The 27,263-nt window shown below is 41.0% G+C and overlaps 3 protein-coding genes across 4 annotated transcripts in view; all 3 read left to right on the top strand.

Moving 5' to 3' along the window:
- The window catches only part of tbc1d13 (TBC1 domain family, member 13), a 37,381-nt gene extending 26,380 nt beyond the window's left edge, over positions 1-11,001 (top strand). For both annotated transcript variants that reach the window (XM_059994145.1, XM_059994146.1), the window contains one exon: positions 4,592-11,001. In XM_059994145.1, the coding sequence (XP_059850128.1) occupies positions 4,592-4,657 (66 nt within the window). In that variant the 3' untranslated portion in view covers positions 4,658-11,001. The remainder of the gene's footprint in view (positions 1-4,591) is intronic.
- Positions 11,002-15,874: 4,873 nt separating this feature from the next.
- Positions 15,875-25,756, top strand: endog (endonuclease G). The gene is made up of 3 exons (XM_059994151.1): positions 15,875-16,663; positions 21,624-21,733; positions 24,184-25,756. The coding sequence occupies exons 1-3, from the start codon at positions 16,127-16,129 to the stop codon at positions 24,464-24,466; spliced, it is 930 nt and encodes a 309-aa protein (XP_059850134.1). The 5' UTR covers positions 15,875-16,126; the 3' UTR covers positions 24,467-25,756.
- Positions 21,712-27,263, top strand: part of spout1 (SPOUT domain containing methyltransferase 1) — a 29,451-nt gene continuing 23,899 nt past the window's right edge. Inside the window, exon 1 of the mRNA XM_059994150.1 lies at positions 21,712-21,733. The gene's annotated coding sequence lies outside the window, so the exon portion shown is untranslated. The remainder of the gene's footprint in view (positions 21,734-27,263) is intronic.

Below are 27,263 nucleotides of genomic sequence, written 5' to 3' on the forward strand. Positions count from 1 at the left end.
CAACTTTCCTGTCTCTATCTTATCTCTTTCATAATTTTATTAATGTTTCTATAAGATCCCCTCTTATTCTTTTGTATTCCAGTGAGTATAGTCTCGGGCATCTCAATCTCTCCTCATAGCTTCATCCTCTTATCTCTAGAATCAACTTGGTAAACCTCCAAAGCCCTATCTTTCTTCAAATACGGAGACAAGAACTGCACACAGTACCAGGTGCTGCAGAACCTCCCTGCTCTTAAATCCAATCTCTCTTGCAAAGAAAGCCAACATTCAATTTACCTTCTTGATAACCTGTTGCACCTACAAACCAACCTTTTGTAATTCATGAAGTAGCAATCTCAACTCCCTCTGCCCAGCAGCAAGCTGCATTCTTTTACAATTTAATTAATCTGATCTTTTATCTGTTTATGTAGACAGGAGCATGTGCTCCACTCCACCCCACTTCCTGAAATCAGTGATCAGCTCTTTGGCTGACATTGAGGGAAAAGTTGTTGTCATTATGTTAGTAATCTTTTCCCCTCTACCCCTCGTTCTCTGACTCATCGTTTCTCAACAATATGGCACACTCTGGTGGTATCATCTGTGAACTTGTAGATGGAATTAGAGCAGAATATGGTCACACAGAAATAATTGTACAGGGAGCAGAGTAGAGGGCTGAGGACACAACCTTACGGAGAACCAGTGTGTACAATAACCATGGTGGAGGTGTTGCTGTCTATCCGTACTGATTGTGCTCTGTTGGTCAGGAAGTCAAAGATCCAATGGCAGAGGGAGGTGTTGACTCCCAGGGTCCGGAATTTGGTAATGAGTTTGCTTGGAATTACAGTATTGAAGGCAGAGATGCAGTCAACAAACTACCATCTAACATACTGTGAACATCTTTATGTTCCTGTGCTTAGATGTGTGTAGGGCCAGGAAGATAGTGTCTGTTATGGGCCTTTTTTAGCTGTAGGAGAATTGCAGTGGGGTGAGGATGTCTGGAAGTCTGGAGAGCCTCTCAAAGCACTTTGTGATGGTAGATGTCAGAACCACAGGGTGGTAGTTGTTTAGGCACATTATCTTGTTTTTTTTAACGTACTGGGATGATAGTGGTCTTTAAGCTGAAGGGAACCATAGAGTGAAGCAAGGTGAGAATACAAATGTCTGGAAATACTCTTGCCAGCTGATCTGCACAAAATTAGGAGATAATGACCCCATAAGAGTTTAGTGTGAGCAGCTTATCAAAGTCAACTATGCTAGATGTAGAAAAGGTGAAGTTGAGTTAGATAAGAGATTTTGTTAAAATGAAAAGGATGGAGTTCTAAATAAAATTATTGATGACAAAATAAAGCAGGAAGAGATAAAATCCTTAATGGATTCAAGGATTTTATCTCTCTCTCAAGGATTTCTCCCTCTTTCTGTCCTCCAGAATTTGTATGTTGTTCCATTTCTAACATGCTATATATCTTTGAATGTACCTAGATGCCAATCCAGGCAAAGTTTTGGATGTGTGTTGAAGTTTATGATGGATGTGACCCTGTTTAGGAGAGTGCCAGGAATCTGAAGTTCTTGAGAATTTTGACAGCAGAGATGCTGTGACTGGCGTTTTACTGCAGATGTTCTTGGCTCAAGAATGCTTGCTTGGAGCTGCTCAAAGTATGTTTCCCCCCGATGAGTTGCTGCAGTTGTATTAAATGTTGACTTCCTATTTCTACTTGTGCAACACTTCCAGCCACCCAAAAACCATTGAAGTTGCTGCATTCATTGAAGTCTGGTCTCTTGTGTATAACCACTTTCAATGACGGCCAGCTATCTTTTCTCTAAACCTCAAACTCTTTCCCTATCCCTTAAAAACCCTCTTTTCCACTTTGATCAGTAGTTATTTAAAATGTTATGTCTCTTGCTGGGTATTTCCAGCATTTTGCTTTGTTTTCACTCCTTGAAAACTAATTAAGCTTTGGCCTCCCGTCCTGGTGTCTATGTTAAATTTTGTTTGATTAAATTCCTGTGAAAAGCTATGGGGTGCTTTGCAAAAGCTGCCAAATAAATGCAGGCTCTTGTGCCTAGAATTTTCACTCTGGTACCTTCCATCCAAAATTCTGAGACTCGTGCAATCAGCTTCACAATGGTGGTAGCAATGACTTTGTTTGAAGGTGCACCAATCCACAATCTTCCTTTGAAGAGTCTATTTACACTTCAACTCTCCTTGGATGTGGCACTCTGTGAACTATAAAGAATGATGATTATTTTATTAAAAGTTGAGATATCCCTTTCTCCTTTTGCTATCATTAAATCGAAGTATTTCTTCATTAAATCTGAAAGTGACATCTGAATTATTTAAATGCTTGGATGTGAAAAGTGGATATGCAGTTGGGATTTTCTGATATCCCAGTTGTCTATGTGGGATGGTGAATTGATCACATGAGCATTAGAGTACAGCTTGGGTTCACTGCAGCTACACAATACATGGAAAGTGAGAAGAGGAGAAGTCGTGAGTTGTGATCTAGAGTGCATTGCTTAAGTATTTGACAAGGTCCCCCACGAGAGACTCATCCAGAAAGTCATGAGGCATGGGATCAGTGGAACCTTGGCTGTTTGGATAAAAAGTTGGCTTACAGGAAGAAAGCAGAGGGTAGTAGTGGAAGGAAAGTATTCTGCCTGGAGGTTGGTGACTAGTGGAGTGCAGCAGGGATCTGTCCTGGGACTCCTGCTCTTTGTGATTTTTATAAATGACCTGGATGTAGAGGCGGAAGGATGGGTGAGTAAGTTTGTGGATGATACAAAGATTGGAGGAGTTATGGATGGAGCTGTAGGTTGTTGAAGGTTACAGGAGGACGTAGACAGGATGCAGGGTTGGGCAGAAAAGTGGCAGATGGATTTCAATCTGGATAAGTGTGAGGTGATGCATTTTGGAAGAACTAACCAAAGTACAGGGTTAATGGTCAGTTACTTAAGAGTGTGGATGAACAGAGGGACCTTGGGGTTCAAATCCATACGTCCCTTAAGGTCACTGCACAGGTTGATAGGATGGTTAAGAAGGCCTGTGGGATGCTCGGCTTCATTAACAGGGGGATTGAGTTCAAGAGTAGAGAGGTCATGTTGCAACCCTACAAATCTCTGGTGAGACCTCACTTAGAGTATTGTGTTCAATTCTGGTCACCTCATTATAGGAAGGATGTGGAAGCTATGGAGAGGGTGCAGAGGAGATTTACCAGGATGTTGCCTGGATTGGAAATCAAGTCTTATGAGGCAAGGTTAGCAGAGCTGGGGCTTTTCTCTTTGGAGTGTAGAAGGATGAGAGAGGACTTGATAGAGGTCTATAAGATTATGAGAGGCACAGATAGGGTGGATAGCCAGTACCTGTTTCCCAGGGCACCAATAGCAAACACCAGAGGGCATATGTACAAAATTAAAGGAGGGAAGTTTAGGGGAGACATCAGGGGTAAGTTTTTTTTTAAACAGAGGGATGTGAGTGCCTGGAATAACTTGCCAGGGACGGTGGTGGAGGCTAAAACATTAGGGGTATTTAAAAGCCTCTTGGACAGGCACATGGATGAAAGAAAAATAAAGGTTACAGGATAGTGTGGGTTTAGTACTTTTTTAAAGGAATATATGGGTTGGCACAACATGGAGGGCTGAAAGGCCTGTACTGTGCTGTAGTATTTTGGTGTAGTATGGGTAATAATTTCCATTGGGTATTATCTGTAAAGGCTGTGTGGGGAGAAAATGGTAATGAAGCTAATTGCATTCCTCTTTTAAAGAACTGGTACAAACATAAAAAGTTAAATGATCTTATGAACTTCATAATTTTGTACAACTGCTGAGGCAAGGTCAAATCAACTCAATCCCACCTCCTAGTTTGTAACCATAACAATTTATTCATATTATTTGGAGCATTATATGGACGAAGGAGACCTGGTGATTTTTCACCATACCTGAGATTGTGCATAAATTAATTTGGAAGTTTTAGCTGGAAATGAAAGTGGACCCTGTGTACCTAGTGGCTAACATGCTGCAGTTGAATTTGAGTCCAGTTTTGACTCAGAATGGCTCATTCAGTGCATGGAGAATTTATTTCCAGTATAGAAGAAAAACGTAGTAGCTATGTCAGTTCAGCTCTCTAAAGGGTTTGTGAGGAGCTTTATGAATTCAGTTATAGCTGCTTTGGTAATCCTCGAGTTAGGTGTGTTTATTCTTGTCCGACACCAATACATAATCCAGACTGACACGCTCAGTGCAGTTTTGAGGGAAAGCTATGCTGTTGGGAAGGTCCTTATTCAAATTGAATGTTAGAACAGGTGCCTTTATTTTTCAAATGAAATTAAACATCACACAAGCACTGGCTTAATGTAATGTTCTGCCTGTCGTGTGTTGGCCAAAATATATGACTGAACCATCATTGATTTAAAAATATGAATATCTTACTGTTGTGAGGAAATTTACTTTGTGTAAATTGATTACCATTAATATCTAATTATTAAAGTGCTTTGGGTTATACAAATGTGAGTCTTTATAATGCTATAAATATGGCCTGTGTAATGTTCTGCCATTGGAGGTGTTCAAATGGTTCATTGGTATATTTTGTTTTTTCTTTCCTTCCTGTACTCCTGATCAGGATTATCCGATTTCTGATGTTGACCTGATCCTGAAGAAAGCAAAAGAACTACAGGACACAGCATAGCAACACTGCAAATCTGCTCAGTATTCCAGAAACTGCCAGTCACGCACATACAGTGAATACATGTTGTGAAGGTGATCAACTTGCCTCTGCAGTGCCTTCTGAGAAAACATCTCCACACTGCTATGCAGTGTGTGGCTAAAGAGGTCTATTACTCTGTACTGTGCAATCCTGTGATTCCTTGTCTTATCCCATTTGTGTCCCCCTTCCCATCCTGCCTCCCAACCCCCATGGGGAAAAGTCTTGCTGTTTCTCTCTTGCTCTCTCTCTCTGTTGTGAATTGATGTGCACTACTGGTGCTAATTATGATGTCTGTATGTTGGTATGTATTTAAATTTGCACTCCAAATGAAAGCAATGACCTTTCCTCTAATGAAAGAGTATGGCAGAAGATGTTAATGAACCAACTATTATCACAGAGCTAAAGGAAGCAAAAGCACAATTCTAGATTGGTTTGCTCTCTTTATTACTGTGGTAGAGGTCTCTAGATTTGGTTTGTGACAGATTGACCAGAAGGTGAAATATCAGTCACTAAATCAGGTACTTCAATCATAACTGTGCAAACCAAACAAAAAAAAAACACTTAATAGGATGATGCTTTGAAAGGCATACTATAAACTCCTCACTGTCTTGAATGTTGAAACACAGTGAGGTTTGGTAGACTTTCAGTACCTACAAAAGTGTGGCCACAAGAAATGAAAGTCTTGTTGTGTTTTGAGGGACCAGGAGGTGATTGAATAAATATTTATCTGGCATTGAGGTAATATTTTACAGGTCTGCCACACTGCGTGTGATAGGCAATATTGTCATAATGCCCTACACAAAAATATTGATCAAGTTTTTTCTTAATTTTTACTACAGTATTGTGCAACATTTGAATTATTATAAGGATTTTCACACTGATTGCAAGACCAGAGTAAGATCTGATAATTGCTGATGATTTGGACAAAATGCAAAATGTTTTGTTCTTGACATTTCAGCTGCTGTATCAAAGCTAAGTGAACTCACACTAAGGACTGATTTGCTGAATTTCATATAAGTCAGTGGTCACATCACCACGTTTACACCTGTACTTAAGAGTTGTATTACCCTCCCATGTGAAACTGTACAATATTTTAGTGGCTATATTTAGTGTTACCTTGGGGTGAGTGGTAGAAAGGGTTAAAAAAATAAGGAGTTTTGGGTTGCAGTGAAATAATTTCTCTTAAATTTACACCATTACCTGATTATTTTTATATGTTTAAAACAGTGTTGTTGAAGTTTCTGTTTCTAAAGAAATAATTAACAGTTATAAAAGGTTTAAGCCAAGGTCTAAAGCATACAAATAATTTGCATATGTAGCAAAAAATCAGAATTTGCCAAGGTTGATCTTTAAATGTTTACTCCTATATAGCTAATTCCAGCTTTCTTTAAGTTTTTGCAGGTTTTTATTTTCTTCATTACCTACTTGACATCTCTATTGAGGGGAGAAAAAACTTCACTTCTCACAAAGTGACCAGATCACTGAGATGATGCCAGAATCATTAGAACTTGTAAAACATCTAGGGAATATTCCCGTTTCTATCCCTGACATTGATTTCTTTACTTTTTAAAATGGGTCACCAAGATGAGACTAAGCCAAGCTTGATCAATATTTGTCTATCATCATAACTGAATTTAAGTTATCTCCTATTAGGTTCACTTATAAACTTGGATTTGACTTGCCCTGACTTAATTGCAAACAAATCATTTATACAATTGCTCATGTAAAATCATATAACACTTGAATTGGTTAGACTAAAGTTATCATTGAATTCCTTTCATTGGTTTTCATCAAACAATTATATTGCGAAAGTATGAAAGCAACACAAAATATTTTGGGATGTGTGCATTGTTCCAGAAAATATCACCCCTTTTTTAACGTTTACAATGTTTGCATGGATCTACAAGCATCTTAGATTTCTATTAGTCTCCAGTCTAAGTAATTTTAAGGTTTGTGTTTTGATAATTAGGCCATTCAATTTATGATAGTTCAAAGTCCCACAATTTCTTCTTCACATCATTGCTTTAATCAGACACCACCCCTTCCTAATACTGAAAGTTCTAGTTGTGTTTTCATTTTGAGGTGCTAGGGTTGCCTCTTTATCCACCAAACAGTAAAGTGTAATTTCATGTAATTATACAGTTATGCCTGTTGATCTTGTATTTGGTCAATTCTCTGTTATCCATCTTAACATTTTTCAAAATAAAAAAAAAACCTGAATGGAACAGTCGGCAAGCAGAAAATTGCAAGACTAACTGAAAACCTCAAGTGTTGGGTGGGTAAAAGGATCAGTAATGTTAAAAATACAATTAGTAAAGGAAGGAACTAAAGATTCAGCAGCCTGCAGTCAAAATGTGACTGAAATTTCTACTGTAATGCTTTCACATGGATCACATCCTTTGACAATTGCATCTTCAGGGTTTGTCATTATGATATGATGTCAAGATGTTATATTCTGTTGCTTTAGAACACCATTCTGAACTGCTTGTTCTTCCTCCTGTTGTATCCATCTCTGATCACCGCATTTCATTCTCTATGAAATGAGGGTTTGCTTGTCGTTTCAAAGGAAGCCAGAACCCTTGCTTGTTTGTTCAACATTGCAGAAGTCATTGTACTGTGCATATAAATATTACACAGTGTAAGCTAATTTCACCTGGAAGTATTCATATACTGTACTTGTTTTCAAGGATTGCAGAGAGAATCTCGTGGGGCATGGACTCTATATAGGTCTGGTGAAATTCCAGTTCCCTTTAATTTAGATGTATCCATCAAATTCACAACACTTGAGAATGAAATAAACCTTTCCAATCCTATGAATTAGCCCTATGAATTTGAAGAGATAATTCAATCCCTCAGATCTTCATTTCTATTTGTTGAATTGTGTCCAAATTGTACCTTAACTCAGTGTACCTGCTTTTGATTCTGTTATATTACCAAACAAAAATAGTGGAATCTTGCTCTTGAAATATTCTATCCATCAATCATTTCTAGACATTTGGTATTCTGACACTATGCCTAAATATCATGGTATCAGTTTATGGTTATTTGCTTATTCTGCACAACATCAAAATAAATAGTTTTCCTCTGTCAGTCCAGTAACATAATTTGGTCATCTTTCAAGGGGACAAACCATAGAAAATAGGAAGTGTTGCAGAAAGATTTCCTAGGCTGTGGAAGTTTCCTGACCATGGCAGGAAATTTTGAGACTTTATATCATAACACTAGCAGTAGGATGATGCACTTGAGGACTAGATATTCCCTCCCACAGCTTCTCATCAAAAGAAAATTCCAAATAACTCTGTTACTTTTCAGAGTAATTATAATTCATAACATCTTTAATTTTATATTAAGCTCGCCATTGTCTGCCACAGCCTTAATCTTACTTGTTGCTGTTTCAGTTCCCATTGTTATTTGGTCTCCCATGTCTCCTTATTTAATGAAGCCCCTTTCAACCCCTCTCCAGACCACACGTTCTAGGATCTCCACTTTTTTTTTGCTGACGTGGCTGGTAAAATCCATAAATAAATACCAAAATGCCAATGGGGAAAATATTGTGACCTGAGTATTTTGTTCACACTTCCATCTTCTGTTCCACTTTTAGTACCAGAGAGCAAAGGGCATATATTGCTAATGTGACAAATTATTTTTATGCTTGCAACTGCACAACTGATTATGGGTAAAATACAATACAACGGTTTGCTATATTCTGTGCAGTGTCAAATTCAAATTGGTCTGAATTTAAGCATTTAATGTACAGAGTGCATATTTTGACTAATGGTACATAGCTTTGTGTTTGAAATATTTTTATTAGGAATGCAATGAATAGCAAGACTTTTTAAAAGTCTTACTTTGGTGAATGTTGTTTGGGGTTTTAGTTTCAAAAGACTGGTAACATACTCATTATTTCTCTCTGTGGATCTCTGGGAAAGACAAAATGTGCTTAAAGCTTGGGTAAAGAAATAGTCACCATCACTGCAAGAATAGAGTGGTCATACAGAGAAAATTGACAGTGCCCTGTGACTGCAGTAGCGATCCCGGTTTTACATACATTGTGTCTGTCAGCTTGTTCTATTTATCTGTCCAGCACATACATCTTAAATGCATGCAAATGCTTACTTCTGAACTATATCTGCCTTTCTTTATCTTAACCTTACACAAGTTGTAACAAGTATTCTGCATCTACCTTGTGTACTCTATCTGCTTACCCATGGGCATTGTCTCTCATATTGTACATGCCTCCTGTTTCGTGAACACCATGGTTACAAGCTTGTGGCCTGTAACTGTTGGTTTCATTCCTGACATGAGACAACATAAATTGTCTTTCATGTACAGTGTCTGTGTCTGTTTCTCGCTCATCACACATTTGTGTCACGCTCAGAACTGTCCCTTTGTAGGTGTTGGGGAGAAGTGCTGGGCAAACAAAGGCTGTTAAATAATTAGCAATGGAAAGACTTGTTTCCGCCATTGTGTGGTGTTATTTAAAGGTAAGAATATGGTTAGAATCATGTTTATTTCTGTGAAGACTTCTGTAGTGCTTATGCTACAGAGTCAAGCAGGGCATGTTAATGCTAATGACTGGCCAAAACACTTCCATTGAGTGGTTTTACCTAAATGTAGTATCTGTCAGACCGGGATTTTTTAGTAGCACCAGTTGCAATTGAGTTTGTTGTTTCTTTGTTGTATCAGGATTAGAATGTGGGAGTTTTTGTGGCATATTCCATCTAAAGGTAAAGCCCTTTGTTTATGGGGTAAATGAAGATGTTGAGAATTGGGAAACTGATTTAATGCTTTTACTTGTGACACTTGCACTTGGCTATCCTGAGAGGCTGTTGATAGAGGTGGAGGATTACATGGGATTTGTTGGTACATTTTCTGGATGTGGACAAGAAAGCTTCATTCTGTTTCCAGGGTGTATCTGGAACTGGATAAGGGTGTATTCCAGCAATCAATAGAAGGATAATGGTACTCCTGATTCCAAAGTTAAACAGTTAAAATGCTGCATTTTTTGCTAGCTTGGAAATGGAATTAGTAATTCCAGTAGAGTTCCTGGGAATTATTCCCAGAACAGAAAGTGACCTTAACAAATTGTGTTTTTTAAGCAAAATATGTTGTGTGCATGGTGATAGTGGTGGAAGGGAAGGAAGGAAAAAAGGCAAGCCAAGGCGACAGGTAAATGAAAGGCATGCAATACCCCCAAGATAGCTTAATTTTGAGTTAAATGTCAGCAATTGGATTCGCCTCCCACAATCCTGTAATAATCATAAAAAACATTGAACACTTGGGGCTGAATTGAGTTTGAAGGCAAAGAGGCGAGTTAAGCAACCACTGTATATGGAATTATTCTCTAATCATGTTCCTTTCACAATTTCTGATGTTGCCATGACACCCATGGAATCCTATGTCAAGCAAAACTATTGATACATTTATAAGTGTTACCCTACTTTAAACGGTTACATGTGCTATCAGCATCATAAGAGTGGCATAAATGGTTTGCTGCCATTCCATGCATCTGCATGTGTTTTCATTAAATTATTTGAGGAATTAATTACAGAATTGACTAAGGCTACAATGGAATGTAGGAAATTACAATGCAGGAAGGATTACGTGTCATTTGCTAGTTATGATATACGTATATAAACTGGAATATATTGCATTGTAAGGGCCAGTAAACTTTTTTTGCATCATTAATAATATAAACTTTTATTTTATGCCTGATAATTGCCATTTATTGCGTGGCAAGTTTATAGTTTGCTGCATTTTGCACAGGTCAAAAAAAATCTACATCAATTAGTTTAATGTGTCAGAAATGCAACAAGAATTACAGCTGCAATACAAACTTTATATTTACAGAGCAAATACAAGACTACGTTATACAAAGGGATTTTTTTCTACTCATTATGACCTTGGATTAACATTGCCTCCCCTCCTCCAGCCATGCGTTATCATTCAACCAATGGTCACTGTAAATTTAAGCAGGGTTCATTATCTAAATGCCTCCATTTTTAAAGAATTAATCCCTGGCTCATCTGCAAACCATTAGTGTCTAGCACCTTATGAAGGTTTTTGGGGGGAAGGGTCATCTCATTTGGGTCTCTTCCATATAAGCTCTCAATTGTGTTTTGTTTCAATGAAGGTTTAATTAATATGATATTCCAATGACTGTTATTAATGTTTTCCCAAAATGATGTGCACTTGTATTTAAAAAGAATTTACAAATTGTGTTTAATGTCTACATTGGAATTTTACAATGGAAACCAATTGTTAGCGTATTTTGTTCAAAGTGCACATGGTTAATTGTTGTTTTTGAAAATAAATTTAAAAATATACATATAATTTTGATTGCATTCTGTAATCTCTGTGCTTCACTATTTCCAGGTACTCGTCTATACCCAGTTCTCACTGTTTCATCATTTTGTAGCCAAGGTTCATTTTCCTAGGCACCTAGCTCTAGAATTCCTTTCATAAACTCTATCTGTCCATCTCACTTAAAGATATTCAGATTTATTTGTCATGTCTACATCAAAATATACAGAGAAATGTGTCATCTGTGTTTACAGCCCACACAATCCAAGGATGAGCTGGGGGCAGCCAGCAAGTATCGCTACATATTCTGGTGCGAACATAACATGCCCACAAAGTTAAGCGGAACCACGCAAGTCGCAACAACAAGAAGACAAAATGACAACGAAACAACCCCATTCCCCATCCTATATTCCCTACCCACTCACACACAGGACATGCTTCCAACCTCAGGACAGGCTACCTGTGGGCCTCCAGTCCTTGCCCTTGGATTCTCAGACCAGGCCTCCAACCTCCAGTCCCTGTATTATAATCATAGATGTTGAGCTTCTGACTATCCAAGGACTTGCTGATAATGGGACTGTGACGTTTGGGCCTTGACCCCAGGACTTTGACTTTCGGACGCTGTCTTCCAGCCTTGCATGAACTTCCGACCCTGGGACTTGCTGACCTGGGGGCTGCGCTGGCCCTTGTGCCTCCTGCCCGCATGGACCTCTGATCTGGGTGTCTCTGACCGCTGACCCAACCTCCAGGTTTGCTGGACTTTGACTGCAGAGCACTCTGAATGCTGAAAGCCTACTTTTTAAACCAAACCTTTTAAGTATCCACCCTAAGTGTGGCTGTAAAATTTTGACCTGGACCAGTACATTATCCTCAAGTCTTGGATTGGATCATCAAGTCTACTTTTTTGTTGCATTCCCATGAAGTCCATGTGCATCTCAGTCTTAAATAAACTCAGTAACTTCTGAGATAACAAAATTGAAATCCTCTTCATTGTGAAATTCCTAATGGTTGTCTCCCTGTTGTGGCTAGAAGAAATGAGACTGTCTCCATCTGTTCTGTCAACCTGTCATTTGTTTTGATGAGATTGAGGCTCAAGCTCCTGAACTCCAGTATTGGCCAATTTAACCTGATCTCTTCCTCATATTACAACCCTTTCATCCCAGGAATATAGTGAATTTACTGTGCAGTGGCTACAGGGCAGTAATTCCTTCTATGGGTTTGCAGTCCAAAATTTGAACAGTACTTGTATTAAGGTCTCCTGAACCTGAGGACTAAATGAACACGTGAGACTTACGCTTTCAACCAATTCTTCCTCTTGTGCCTACATGCTTACTTTCTACATTTTACGAGGATCAAGATCCCTCTGTTATTCCACATTTACTAGTGTCTCCAAGACATGGCAGCAGAATTAGGCCATTCAGCCCATTTAGTCTGCTCTGCCTTTCCATCATGGCTGATCCTGGATCCCACTCAACCCCATACACCTGCCTTCTCGCCATATTCTTTGATGCCCTGAACGCTCAGGAAACAATCAACTTATGCCTCAACAACACACAAAATGCTGGAGGGACTCAGCAGCCCAGGCAGTCGATGTTTAGGGCTGAGACCCTTTAGCAGGAATGTTGACTTCTGTCAGAGGTTGACGGAACTTCTGCTGAAATATACCCAGGGATTTGGCTTCCACCACTGTCTGTTGCAGAGCATTCCCCAGATTTACCACTCTCTGGCTAAAAAAATTACTTTTTATCTCTGTTCTAAAGGGTAGCCCCTCAATTTTGAGGTTGTGCCCTCTAGTTTTGGATACCCCCTACCACAGAAATATCCTCTCCACATCCACCTTATCTAGTCCTTTCAACATTTGATAGGTTTCAAAAAGATCCCCAAGCATTCTTCTAAATTCCAGTGAGTACAGATCCAAAGCTGTCAAATGATCCTTATATGTTAACCTTTTCCAAGTTGGCCATCTTGGACAATGTCTCCCATCCACTCCATAATGTACTGGTTAGGCACAGGAGTACATTCAGCCAGAGACTCACTCCACCGAGATGTAACACTGAGTGGAATAGGAAGTCATTCCTGCCTGTGGCCATCAAACTTTACAACTCCTCCCTCGGAGTGTCAGACACCCTGAGCCAATAGACTGGTCCTGGACTTATTTCCACTTGGCATAATTTACCTATTATTATTTAATTATTTGTGGTTTTATATTGTCTACACTATTCTTGGTTGGTGCGACTGTAACAAAACCCAATTTCCCTTGGGATCAATAAAGTATGTCTGTCTGTCTGTCATTCCCGGAATCATCTTCATGAACATCCTCTGGACTCTCTCCAATGATGACGCATCCTTTCTGAGATATGGGGCCCAAAACTGTTGACAATATTCCAAATGCAGCCTGATTGACGTGGCAGCACGGAGAAACATTGGGAAATTCCAGGAAGACCTTCTTTGTTGCTGCTGCTGCTGTGAGGTCTGGGACTCTGCTGGGAAGAACAGACCCCCAGTCCTCGGGGTCGCGTTAGCGGGGCCGTCTTAATACGCTTGGTAGAAGATGATGCTCGGAGAAGCTGTGCCGGAAGGGATGGTTGTCGGATCGGAGGTTCGATAGACTGTGAGTCCTTTCGACGGATTCCGGTCGCATTCGGTGTGTGCTGCATCTGCGAGGCTGGGTTCGATGGAGCTTTCACTGTGTGCTGTGTCTGCAAGGCTGAGTCGGGCGGCACCTTGGAAGTCCATAACAGGGGTACTCCCTTCTGCCGCCAGCGTGGGATAGCGAGTCTGTCAGGACCCTGGGGATTTGTGGAAACTCTGGTGATTTTGTTTGATCTTACAGTCCTTTAACATCTTGGACTATTTTTACTGTGCCCATAGTCTTTTTTTTTATCAATTATGCTATCGTTTGCACTGTTGTAACTATATGTTGTAATTATGTGGTTTTGTGCAGGTCTTGTAGCTTTAGTTTTTGGTCTTGTTTTGTCTGGTGGATTTGGAGCTCCTTTCTGGGGAACGCGCTAGACGGTAGCGCGATATTAATACGCAGCAGCCTCTCCGGACTCTGGAATGGGGATTGTCAAACGTTATGTGGATTTTCTGGTGTAGTCTGTTTTGTTATATGCTTTTGTGATATCATTCTGGGGGAACGTTGACTTATTTTTTAACTGCATTGCATTTGTGGTTTCTAAATGACAATAAACTGAATCTGAATCTGATTGCCATCTTATCTAGTCTTTACATTGTCTCAACTTCTTTTCTAACCAAAGTGCACCACATCATATTTACCCAATTGGTATTGCAATTGCTAAACCCTGCTTCTTTACTCAACTGGTGTGTATATATACCCAGAGAGATATTCTTTGCTTAGTGGTTCGCTTTGTGGCCGTCCTCTACTCTTGAAACTTCCCAGGATCCTTTTGAAACTTAATAGTTTCACTGAAAAATTTATTTAAAAATATATCTGTTGTATGGCATCCAAAACAGTATTAATTGAAAGTGTATTGAATTATTAATTCCAAATTCCAGTGCAAAAATCGGCAGGCCTGGCATCAAACATCAAGATTAGTTGAATTTTCCTCCACTTAAAATCTTAGCAATTTTACATTTTCTTATGTTTTACCCGGCATTATCTCATATTTGACATTACATCAAAGTAGTTTCAATCTCAGAGAAGTAATTGCAAGAGTTTTTGCCATCAAGACTGAATAATCCAGTCACTTGTGTATTTAGTTACAATTGGATACCAACATTCTAATATCTTACCGGACAGCTGATCTTACAAGGTCAGCTATCTGCATTAATAAAGGTTTCAAATTCTTCAAACCCGTGCGTGTAACAAGACAGTGGTGTGTATCCTGAACCAGCACGTCATTCCTAGGTCTAGTAGTAGATCTTTAGATTGGTCATATTCCCATCTCCGGCGACCAGGGTCTACAGTGCAGCGCAAATCTAGCACTGGGGGAGATCGGAATGACAGAAATAACAGCATCCGTGGAAAGAAAAATAACGACAGCCTGAAAGCAGATCACAAGAATTACTGGCAGCAATGCCACTGATCCCGAAAGGTGAATAACTGTCAAACTTCAAAGACACAAAAGATTGCAGACAACAACACACACAAAACGCTGGTGGAACGCAGCAGGCCAGGCAGCATCTATAGGGAGAAGCACTGTCGACACTTTGGGCTGAGACCCTTAGTCAGGACTAACCGAAAGGAAATATAGTAAGAGATTTGAAAGTAGTGGGGGGAGGGGGAACTGCGAAATGATAGGAGAAGACCGGAGGGGGTGGAATGAAGCTAAGAGCTGGAAAGGTGATTGGCAAAAGGGATGCAGAGCTGGAGATGGGAAAGGATCATGGTACAGGAGGCCTCAGGAGAAAGAAAGGGGCGGGGGGGGGGGGGGAGAGCACCAGAGGGAGATGGAGAACAGGCAAACAACTAAATATGTCAGGGATGGGGTAAGAAGGGGCATTAATGGAAGTTAGAGAAGTCAATGTTCATGCCATCAGGTTGGAGGCTACCCAGCTGGTATATAAGGTGTTGTTCCTCCAACCTGAGTTTGGATTCATTTTGACAATAGAGGCGGCCATGGATAGACATATCAGAATGGGAATGGGACGTGGAATTAAAATGTGTGGCCACTGGGAGATCCTGCTTTTTCTGGCGGACCGAGCGTAGGTGCAGATGCTGGAATCTGAAGCAATGAACAAGATGCTGATTGTGTTTAACTTGTGTTTCCTTTTCTTTTTGAAAATGCTGCTTATCTGATACCAGTGATGCACTGCTAGTGGGATTTTTTTTCATTACACCTGTACAGCCATGTACTTAGCCCAGATGCCACGACCCGGAAGGTCGATTGTCCATTTCCCTTCACTGACGCTGCCTGAACCGCTTGGTTCCTCAGCATCTTGACAGTCGCTCGTTTAGTTGTATTTAATAATTAAAGGTTCAATCCCGAAAACGCACATCACAAGCCTGACAGCTTTTTAAGTGAATTTGATTTGTTACGCGATGCCTTGCCCTTTGGAGCCGGGCGTCACTTCCTGGCGTCGGTAACATTATAGTTTGGGTGGCGCGCATGCTCAAGGTCGGCGTCTCATTGATAAAGTTCCATTCACAGAGAAAAGTAACTTTCCCGCGGGCCGACGTTCTCAATGCGTCGCGTTCTCAGCTCGCCATGGTTGTTGGCGGGGGTGTCCTTATCTGCAGGAGCCGCTTTGGGGATCGGATACGGAACCTACCGGCACCAAGAAGCATCTGATCATCTCCAGCGCTTCCCTGTGATTCCGATCCCGTCCATTACCGCGGATGCCTTTGGCAACGAGTCCCTGGTGCCGCTTGCTCCTGCTCAGCTCAGCCTGGGCAGGACGACTGAAATCATGAAATTCGGGTTCCCCTCTCTGTCCCATATCAAGAGCCGCGAGTCGTACGTGTTGGCTTACGACCCACGCACCAGGAACGCGCAGTGGGTGCTGGAGCACTTGGACGCGGCCAAGCTGGGCCAGTCCGGCTCCGACCGCAGTCGAAGTGAGTTCAAGGAGGATCAGTCTGTACACGAGTACCACCGGGCGCAGAACGCCGACTATAAAGGGAGCGGTTTTGACCGGGGTCACTTGGCAGCGGCCGGCAATCATAAACAGAGCCAGAAATGCATGGATGATACCTTCTACCTCAGCAACATAGTACCGCAGGTAAGTGACAGGGAAGCATAAAGCCCCGGACACTAGCAACCCGATACACAAACAGATGATGCTGAAACGGTCAGCAGGTCAGAAAGCATCAGTGAGGAGAGAGACAGAATCTGCTGGAGAGACTCAGCCGGTCGAGTAGAGAGAAAGTGTCAACGTTTCGGGCCCTTGCACCTGAAATTTCTTGTGTCTACACAAAATCAACGTTTTCAAGTCGAGGACCCTTCATCAGAACTGTAAAGTGAAAATGTTTCGAGTTGCAGAGACGGGGAGATGGAGAGGGAACAGAGAGAATGCTTGTGATAGGGTGCAGACCAAAGTTGCCAAGGTAATATTTAAAAAAAAACTGCAATTGGAGCGAGCAACTCAGTCCAGAGATAAATTGAAGCAAAGGTACTTATACAGTTGTGAGGAAAGTAGGTTTAGCTGAAGTAGTTAAACTTGATATTAAGTCCTGAGGGTTGTAACACACCATGATGGAAAATGAAGTGCTTGAGTTTGTGCTTGGTGTCACTGCAGAATGCAAAGACAGAAGCCATAGTGGGAGTACGATGGTGACCAGTAACTTGAAGCTCGGGATCACTCTTACAGACTGTCCAACAATGTAGTCACCAATGTACGTTTGGTTTCTCAGATACATCAATGGCAATACAAGAAAAAGCAGGTGTAATTGAATTATTGCTTTGCCATGTGAGGGCAAGGAAACTTTATCCTTATTGTGGTTGGCAGGAGATCGTTCAGAGGGTATTGTACCCTCTCTGACTCCCTAGACCATTCTTCTATTTCCACAATCTGATCTGCGTCTCTCAGCACTTCCCCATGCAGCTATGGCAGATCCATTGCCTGTCCCTTTATTGTGTCTCTTCCGACCTTCAAGGAACTCAAAGAGTCCCTGCAGGTGAGGAAGCATTTCATGTGCACTTCCAGTGCTGTGTATTGGATTTGGTGCTTGCAATGTGATCTCTTCTACAGTGGAAACAGGTTGGCTGAACACATTGCAGAACATCTCTATTACATTCAAAAGTGGGGGGGGGGGGGCTGTAAGCTTCCAGTTATCTGACATTTTAATTCTCCATCCCATCAACATTCTGACCTCTGCCTTTGGCCTTCAGTGTTGCTCCAAAGGTGTTCAGGATCAGGCACCTCACCTTCTGCCTTGTTATGTTGCAACCATCAGGACTTAATACCGAGTTTAATCGCTTAAAGTAGAACCCTCTTTTTTTGTAGATATGGCTATACCCGTATGCTATTTTGTTGTTTCACTTTCAATTTCTCTTTCTATCATTTTGTCCATTACAAGTTCCTAGTCATTGTTACCTCCACAACTTACCTCAAACACAGTTTATCAAAGGCACTTGCCACAGATATTCCCCCTACGCTCCATCTCTCCCCTCAGCAATTTCAAGCACACTTGTGATTCCACTTTTCCAGTCCTAGTGTAGAAGCCTTGACCCAGAACGCGCACTATATTTTTCTCCCCACTGGCGCTGCTTGACTTGCGGAATGCCTCTAACATTCTCCGTTTCTGTTGCAAATAGAGGAGAGGGAATGGGTGTCACTTGTTTTGTTATAAAGACTCATTATTTCTATTGTAGCGTTTCATATCTAGTTCCGGTCTTTGCCCACAAGGATTTCCCTTGTAGTACTTTAGAGATAAAATAGGAAGATACTCAGCTGCTTCTATGAAAGATGTAATCAATTGGCCTGATTTTCCCTGCCTCTTTCCCAAGGCCATGTAAGTTTTCATGTCTGTGCCCTCTCTGTACGATTTCAGCTTGCATTGTAACAAGAGAGTTATAAGGAGAAGATTGAGCTTGTAAGCCATGTGATTCATCAAGCCAGGAGTTATACAATGTAGGAATGAAGTCCGCACTGACCAACAGCATTCATACTTATCCCTTTTATTTTATTGTCCCCACATTTCCAGCAAATCCGTTAAGTTCTACCACTCGCCTACACACCAGTGGAAGTTTACAGCAGCCAATTAACCTACCGAACAACATGCATTTGGGATGTGGGGGAACATCAGAGTACCCAAGGGAAACCCACAGAGTCATAGGCGCGCACCCCCCTCCCCCCAGAGGCCCAGACTGATTCCTGCTGAAGGGTCTCGGCCTGAGTCGTCGGCTGTACTTTTTTCCAAAGATGCGGCCTGGCCTGCTGAGTTCCACCAGCATTTTGTGTGTGTTGCTCGGATTTCCAGTGTCTGCAGATTTTGTGGCCCGGATTGAAGATAGGTTTCTGAAACTGTGGAATAGCAATTCTCCCCGCAACACCACTGTGTTGTGGTCTTTGAAACCTACCTCTACGTTCTTTCAGAAATTCATAGCGCAGCACTGTTTCTTTCCTCATTTTCATCTCCATTGACAATTTTATTATTGTGACTCCAAAGAAAATACAATAAATAGGTTCAACAGTAGACCATTCAGCCCATCCAGCCCATACTGCTGTCATGGCTCATCTGATTGTAACCTCAATGTGCTGCATTTTCCAGTCTCTTGCCTTCAATTCAGAAACTCTGCTTCCAATGGCGTTTGAGGAAAATTCCAAAGATCCACGGAGAGGGAATAATTTCATCTCAATCCTGTATTAAATAGCCAATCCATTTAGTTTTAAACAGTAACCCCAGTTCTGCGCTCTTCCACAAGAGGAATCTTTCTGTCCACATTAACTCAATCAAAACACAAAAGTGATCAAATCCTTTCCTCCTCTTCAAAACTACATTTCATTCCAAATATCTGACAAAAACAAAACATTATATGCTATTTTCAACCACTTAGAAATTTTGTTAATCATTATCTTTTACTTTCTTCCACTGAGCCAATTTCTAATCCAACTAGCCATTTTCCTCTTCCAATTATTTTTACTTACTTTGATCAATCTTTAAAACATTTTGCTAAAATACGCTAGATTCCCTCAAATGCTTTATGCTCATTTATCCTCTTCAAAAGGTTCACCAAATTAGTCAAAGATAGTTGTTTGCTGACTGTCCTTGATTTTAATTAATCTACAATAGACACAAGATTATTTTAAATCCTAAGTTCAGTATTACCTGATTTTGCTAAATCTGTTATGTCACACATCAGATTTATTCAGCTGTTCCAATAATTAATTGTTACAGATGAATAATCTAGTGTAAAACAATTTTAGAGACATGGAGAAGTACAGCACAGAAACAGGTCCTTCAGCCCATCTAGTCCATGCCAAAACCATTTGAACTGCCTACTCCCAATGACCTGCACTGGGACCATAGCCATCCATATCCCTACTATCCATGTACCTATCCAAACTTCTCTTAAATGTTAAAATTGAGCTGGCAGCTCATTGCACACTCTCATAACCCTCTGAGTGAAGAAGATTCCCCTCGTTCCTCTTAAACTTTTCATGTTGCACCCTTAACCCATGACCTCTAGTTGTAATCCCAACCAACCTCAGTGGAAAAAGCCTGCTTGCATTTACCCTATCTATACCCGTTATAATTTTGTATACCTCTAACAAATCATCTCTCAATCTTCGATGTTCTAGGGAATAAAGTTCTAATCTGTTCAATCTTTACTTATAATTCAGGTCCTCCAGATGCGGCAATGTCCTTGTAAATTTTATATGTATTCTTTTAATCTTATTTACATCTTTTTTGTCAATAGGAGACAAAACTGCACTCAATACTCCAAATTAACTTTACCAATGTCTTGTACAACTTCAGCATAAAATCCCATCTCTTGTACTCAATTCTTCGATTTCTGAAAGCCATTCTGGCAAAAGCTTTCTTTCTGACTCTGTATCTACCTGTGACACCAGTTTCAATTAATTATGGACCTGTACTTCCTGATCCCTTTGTTCCACCGCACTCCTCAGTGCCCTATTGTTCATCATGTAAGACCTACCCTGGTTGGTCATACTCAAGTGCGTTAAATTCCATCAACACACACAATGCTGGTGGAACGCAGCAGGCCAGGCAACATCTATAGGGAGAAGCGCTGTCGAGCATCTACAGATTTCCTCGTGTTTGCCTTTTAAATTCCATCTGTCATTTTTCAGCCCGTTTTTCCAGCTGATGCAGTTCCCTCTGCAAGCTGTGGTAGCCTTCCTCACTGTTTTGTAAGAATATTTATGTCGTCGTGGATGCATTTGAGCGGAATGCTGGATAATAACATTATCACCGAGAAGCTAAGTTTTGAAACATTGACAAATTTGAGCGAGAGACTACAAATGTGTTTCTAATCTAGCAAGGATTAAGGAAATATTTTCATGAATAAATAGGCAGCTGCAGGGAACATTGTATCGTGGCCAGTAACTTCATTCTCACTGGTTCTGCAGTGTGGTCACTGCAATCTGATGGCTTTTAGGGGAAATCATGCTTTAATTCTGAAATACAGTAAATACATCATAGCTTTTTGTAGTTGAGAACTAACCAGCCTTTGAGGAGGATGTTAATGTATCCTGGAGCTTAGCCTCTCCTCACCTTAAGGAAAAGAAGTGAATCCTAGCAGAATTCAACCGGGCTGTATTCAGAGAACAACATTGGTGTACTTGCATTCAGACCAACAATGGAACTTGTTATCATTTTGGTAGCAACTCTTTAAACACTAATGTATATTAATTTTGTCTGGAGCAATAAAACTAACTGTTTGTGACCATGTTGTTTCAGTTTAATCATGAACATGCATGCAAACACACACTCTCCCTCTCTCTCTCTCTTGCTCTCTCACACACACTCTCTCTCACACACAGCCACACACACACTCTCTCTCACGCACACACACACTCACACACACACACACACACACACACAGACACACACACACACTCTCTCTCACACACACACTCTCACACACACTCTCTCTCACACACACAGACACACACACACACTCTTTCTCTCTCACACACACACACATTTTACTATCTATTTATTGTCTTTTTCGTGCTACTTTTAGTTTGTATCTACTTCATTACTTTACTTTAGAATCCTAATTTAAATAAGAGTGCCTGGAACAATCTGGAGAAGTACTGCCGGAGCCTCACCAAGTACAACAAAAATGTTTATGTTTGCACCGGACCCCTTTATCTGCCGAGGTATGTCTCTTAACCTTTCCGTTGGGTTGCGTAGGACAGCATTTTTAACCCCAGTATGATCTAAACCACTCGAAAAAGGGAAGTAACTTTTCACAACTTGGTGGTAATAGGAAGATGCCACAGCAGTTGCTCCGTCACAAACAGAGTGACACATTTCTGCACAGCTTGGGGAAGGTTTCCTGCTTCTTATTGTTCTTCAAAAACTCTTTATCAAACTTTGCTGACACCATGATTAGGATAATCACCGCTTGTGTTTTTGCAATGTTTCTCGGTACATATTTATAAAATGGTCTTAACTTGCCAATATACTTTTCTGACCCCCATCCCTGCCTTCCTATATTTTTTTGAACACTTAAGAACAGAATTGGACCATTTGGCCCATTGAGTCTGTTCAGGGCTGATTTATTTTCCCTCTCAATACCATTTTCCTGCCTTCTCCCTATAACCTTTGATGCCCTTACTAATCAATAACCTATCAACCTCTGCTTTAAATGTACCGAGTGACTTGACCTCCACAGCTGAATTACCAAAAAGCCTGGTGGATTGCCGAGGTTCACATGTTGAAGTAGGATGAGGTAAGAGGAATTTGCCATCTTTGATTAAGCGGATTTATGGGGATGAACAGATATCTTGAAGGAGTAAGGGAATGGTGTGACAAGAAAAGGATAATAGTACACCACCAAATCCCGAGTTATTGTCCTGAATTCTGGAGCTGGGGCTCGTGGAAGAGGCCAGGAACTTATGGGGTGTTGGGAAGTGAGGCCTTACCATCCTGTGAGCTGGTCACCTACTTGATACTAGACACAAACTGGAAGCGGTTAGGGACAAATGGGGAGTGAGCAACATTGTACTCTTTCTACTTAAAAAACAGTCAAGATACAGTGAAAAGAGATGTGAAAAATGTCATGAAAAAGAAGTTCCCTTCAAATCCACTATCGGCATCTCAGCTGACACATGGGATCTGTCGGCTGAGATGCCAAACTTAAGTCCTGTCTATCTTATGAAATGGGAGTAATTGATCCCATTTCACTGCTCTAAGCAAGGAAACCCCTACTGACCAATAGTTACAGAACTGTGCAAAAGTCTATATATAGCTTGGGAGTCTAAGAATTTTGCACAGTACTGTAGTAATTTTATATATTGCACTGACCTGCTGCTGCAAAACAAAACCAAACAAATTTCATGGCGTACGTGGAGTGATAATAAACCTGATTCTGATAGGGGTCTCCATTGTGGACTGAGCGTGGGAAGGGGGCAGGGAGAGGGGAGTCGTGTTTGGGGAAAGGGAAAGGGAGAGGGAATGTCACCAGAGAGACATTCTGTAATGATCAATAACCAATTGTTTGGAATCAAATGACCTTGCCTGGTGTCTCAGGGCTGGGTGTGTCTGCACCCGTGCCACCCCCCCACCACCCTGACACTTCTATGAGTGGTGTCCCACACCCCTCCCGTGGCTCTCCACGCTCATCAATCCCAACATCCTTTCCTCCCGTCACATTTACAAACTCGCTCTCCACTCTATGTTGACAAATACAGTACTGTGCAAAAATCATAGGTACCCTAGCGTGTCTATGTGTCTAATACTTTTCTGCATCCCAAATGATTTGAATGGTTGTCTGTCGTATAACAGTACTTCAAAACCTTTGCGGGAGAATTTTTAAAGTGGGTAAGTGGGGCAGTTCCACTCTTGACCTCAGAAGACTGGGTCCAGTGGAACAAGTACAGGTGTCTCTCTCCCCTTTACAAAGGTAGAGCCTTCCTTAAGCTGAAATAGCGTAAAGCAAAGAACCATTAATTTATATGGGAAAAATTTTCGTAAAAGCGAAAATCCTCTTTGTAATGTGAAAACAGGTTACTAATGTAGGTCTTTTGTAAAGGCGAAGTGGCATAAAGCGGACATTCGTAAAGCGGGGGGGGGACACACCTGTAGTTGTCACAGCAGGGGTCTCCCTTGGTTGCAGTGAATGACCATGACTTCTTCTGTGCCTTGTCATGCCCTATGCTCTCCAGGAAGCGTTCCACAGCTGCGTTCCTGGTCAGTTGATCTCACTGTTGGTCTCATCCACCCAGTCCGCCGGAGCTGGCTTCGCGTCAGGGACAGGGGTCTTCCTATCTCACTCGGGTATGAAGCCCACCTGTCCAAATGGTGTACTGGAATGTGGCTGCTGTAAAATGCTACTTGGAGCCACAGCTGAGAACTGAGTGTCCAGTGGGGACCAAAGTGAGTGAGCTGCCCCAGGATGGATATGACAACCCCTTCAGCGGAGGTGCTACCCCTCCCTGGACACCCCATACATCCTTATGCCAAATACAAGGACGTTAAACTGAATATCGGGTTGTTTGTGAATCCTTGCTGTGAGGACATTGGTTACAGTGCTTTTGCGTGCCACTTTGGTTTTCCAGCATCTGCAGAATTTCTTGTGGTTATTGTTTGGTTATATTTTGATCAGGCGGGAGTCAGACGGGAAGATGTATGTTAAGTATCAGGTCATCGGGAAGAACAGTGTTGCAGTTCCAACTCACATCTTTAAAGTGGTGATACTGGAGAAGCACAGTGGAGAAATTGAACTGCGGTCGTACGTGATGCCAAATCTGCCGGTTTCGGAGAATATTCCCCTTGAAAGTTTCTTGGTTCCAATCGAAAGCATCGAGCGGGCATCTGGCCTCCTGTTTGTCAGCAACATTCTGAAAAGAACCAATAATCTGAAAGCCATAAGTGCCAGCAGTAAATAAATGGCACATTGGGCAGTAACTGAGAAAATTATCAGGACGTGGAATGAAGATCTGTTCTTGAGTGAATTGTACGCTTCACTTTATGGCATGAATAAGTCAAGTTTATTCTTAATTTCCACATAGTTTTATTCAGGTTAAAGATTCAAAGTACGCATATTAGCGAAGTAGGTATGCAGTATACAACCCTGAGATCCGACAGCCATGAAAAACCATGGATCTTGTTCAAAGAAAAACAACAAACCTCCAACACGCCCCACCCAAAAAAATGGTGCGGACGGCAAAAAAAAGAGCAAAAAAAAACCCAGAATACAAACCATCAAACCACCAAGTCAACAAAACAGTCTGGCAATATTCAGTTTCAGCTCTGTACAGTTTAATCTAGTGTTGTGTTGCTCAGTATTCAAATATTTTAGGCACCATTCATATTATTTATGCTACTTAATTGAAATTACTATTAAATTCAACATTGCAAAGGAAGAACCATTAACTTGAAGATGACTATTATTGGAATATGCTATAGGTTTATTTTACCGGGCTGAAAAGCTGTTCTAGGCTTTTCTGTGGTTTCTAGGGATCAGATGGGTCAGCTCTGTTTTCTCGGGATGTGGACATTGTTGACAAGGCCAGCATGTATTCACTATTTGGAGTTGTGACTGTGGTTTAAAAAAAATCCCGTGACACAATTTGAAGAAGAATGGAGAGTTCATTTAGCAGCACTTGTCACTCGAAGTCACATTTTGTGTAAAGCAAACTGGTCGATTAGCAGGTGTTTGCTGTTCAAAAATGAGCTTTTCCAATATATTTAAGATATTGACCTAAAACATTTTCTCCACGTTTACTGCCGAAATTACTACTTCCATCCAGCATTTCATTTTTAAAAAAATTTCAGGTCTCTCAGGTACTTTTCTTTTGCTTCTGGAGAACTCCCATCAACACTGGAATGTTTTGGGGTTGTGAAAGCTGCCGTATAACCAAGTTCTATTTTAAAAGTTCCCCAAGTGCTGTTTACATTTAGTAAACAGAAAACAAGCTGGAAAAGGGGGAACATCCAAAAGTGTGTTTTTTTTAAAAAATGTTTCTGTGGAGAAATTATGAGAAGTAAAAAATATAAACATTGTCACAAGGTGATCATTGTGTTGGACTTTTTGTGGTAGGTCACACTTTTTAAAAGAAATTAATTGTTTTTGGAAGTTACATTTTTTGTTGAAGTTGTTTATTGTCTGTGTATGGTTTATATTTCTTGTTTATAATCTTCAAATAAAATTAAATTTTGCTTGTAAGTGTGTCACTCCTGATTTTTTTTTGGTTTGAGCCATAATCAGGTAAATATCATCTTAGCTTGAGCAGCATAGGATCATGACAAGTTCAAAAACCGGTGATAGGTACTTCATTGGAGTTAGATTCGGTAATTTTTAATCAATTACAGCCTTACAGTCAGGAAAATCATTGGAATGTCTCAAATTTAAATCCACTTTTTCTTTCTCAGCATGGAACAGTATTGTTATTGATCACATTTATTTACTCATAATTTTGATCTCCAGCCCTGACAAGTGGATGACCCATCAGACCAGGAGGCTCCGTTTTAGACCTACAAATGAGTCCGTTTCACTAGGAAAGTGCTAGAGGAGCTCAACAAGTCACAGAGGTCGACGTTTTCGGCCGAGACCCTTCATGAGGACTGGAAAGGGTGGGGGAGGGGGTGTACAAGCTGTCAGGTAATAGGTGAGAGGGTAGGCGGGTGGCTGAGGGAGGGGCAAATGAAGTAAGAAGGTGGAAAAGGTAAAAGGGTTGAAGAAAGAATATAATAGGAGGGGACGGTGGATCATGGAAGAAGGGGAAAGAGGAGACGGGAAGAGAGAGGGTGCTCACTCCGTCACTCATTGTTGCCTTTGTTTACCTTGGCCCTACCTTCCTCTACCTCTGAGCATTCAAATAGAGTTCTCCTTATGTTTTTAACCTGTTCGGTGGCTTTTTCAATCTCTTGCTTGATCAGGGAGTGCCTAGATTGTGGCAGATGATGTGTTTAAGAATTGAGTCAAGGACGTTTAGGTCAAGTGCAGTGTCAGTGGAGAAGCTGTTCAGATCACTTCTCCCATACACGTCGGCTGGTTTCTGGAACTCTGTGCTTATTCTACCTAGTATGTGTTCTTTTATTGGACCTCAGCTTTCAAATTCATGTGGATCAGGAATATTTTCTTTTCAAACTTGATTGTTTTTCCGGAATAAGTTACAGAACCTTGAATTTACAATTAATTATACGTGAAATCGCCTGGTCATTCTAATTGAACATTTTTTTTCTGATTAGTGTTCACAGAAGGTGGTGTGGGACTGTGGGCTTTCTGCAACAGCTGCTGTTTGGGGACCATCCGTTTGCGAGGGAGTGGCTGAGTGGAGCATTTATTTATTTATCTTGCCGTCTTTTGAGTCCCTGAAAATCAATTTTCCTGGTGGGTTTTTTTTGGTGGTTCTCACTGGATCAACTAATTTGCGGATGACACCAAGATTCAGTGTGTAGACTCAGAACTCGCGGTGGGGTCTGGACCAGCTGGAAAAATAGGCTGAAAAATTGCAGATGGAATTTAATGGAATATTCCACATCTGGAATATGCAGCTACTGCATGGGACCCATACACAAACAAAAAGACCACTTCCACCGAGCCAGTCCAAAGACAGGCAGCCCCATTTGTCACAAATGCCCATGAGAGGGAAGCGAGTGTTACCCGACTTTTGAATTCATTCAAGTGGAACTCTCTCCAAGATAGACGTGAAGCACACTGCCTGACCTGATTTTACAAAA

The sequence above is a fragment of the Hypanus sabinus genome, chromosome 18 (genome assembly GCF_030144855.1).
Source record: "Hypanus sabinus isolate sHypSab1 chromosome 18, sHypSab1.hap1, whole genome shotgun sequence".
Taxonomy (NCBI): domain Eukaryota; kingdom Metazoa; phylum Chordata; class Chondrichthyes; order Myliobatiformes; family Dasyatidae; genus Hypanus; species Hypanus sabinus.

Excerpts from the sequence above, each read along its gene's own strand:
- endog (XM_059994151.1), top strand. The coding sequence starts at position 16,127 with ATGCGTCGCGTTCTCAGCTCGCCATGGTTGTTGGCGGGGGTGTCCTTA. Across the intron at positions 16,664-21,623 it reads TCAGCAACATAGTACCGCAG|AATCCTAATTTAAATAAGAG; the intron begins GTAAGTGACAGG and ends ACTTTACTTTAG. Across the intron at positions 21,734-24,183 it reads GGACCCCTTTATCTGCCGAG|GCGGGAGTCAGACGGGAAGA; the intron begins GTATGTCTCTTA and ends TATTTTGATCAG.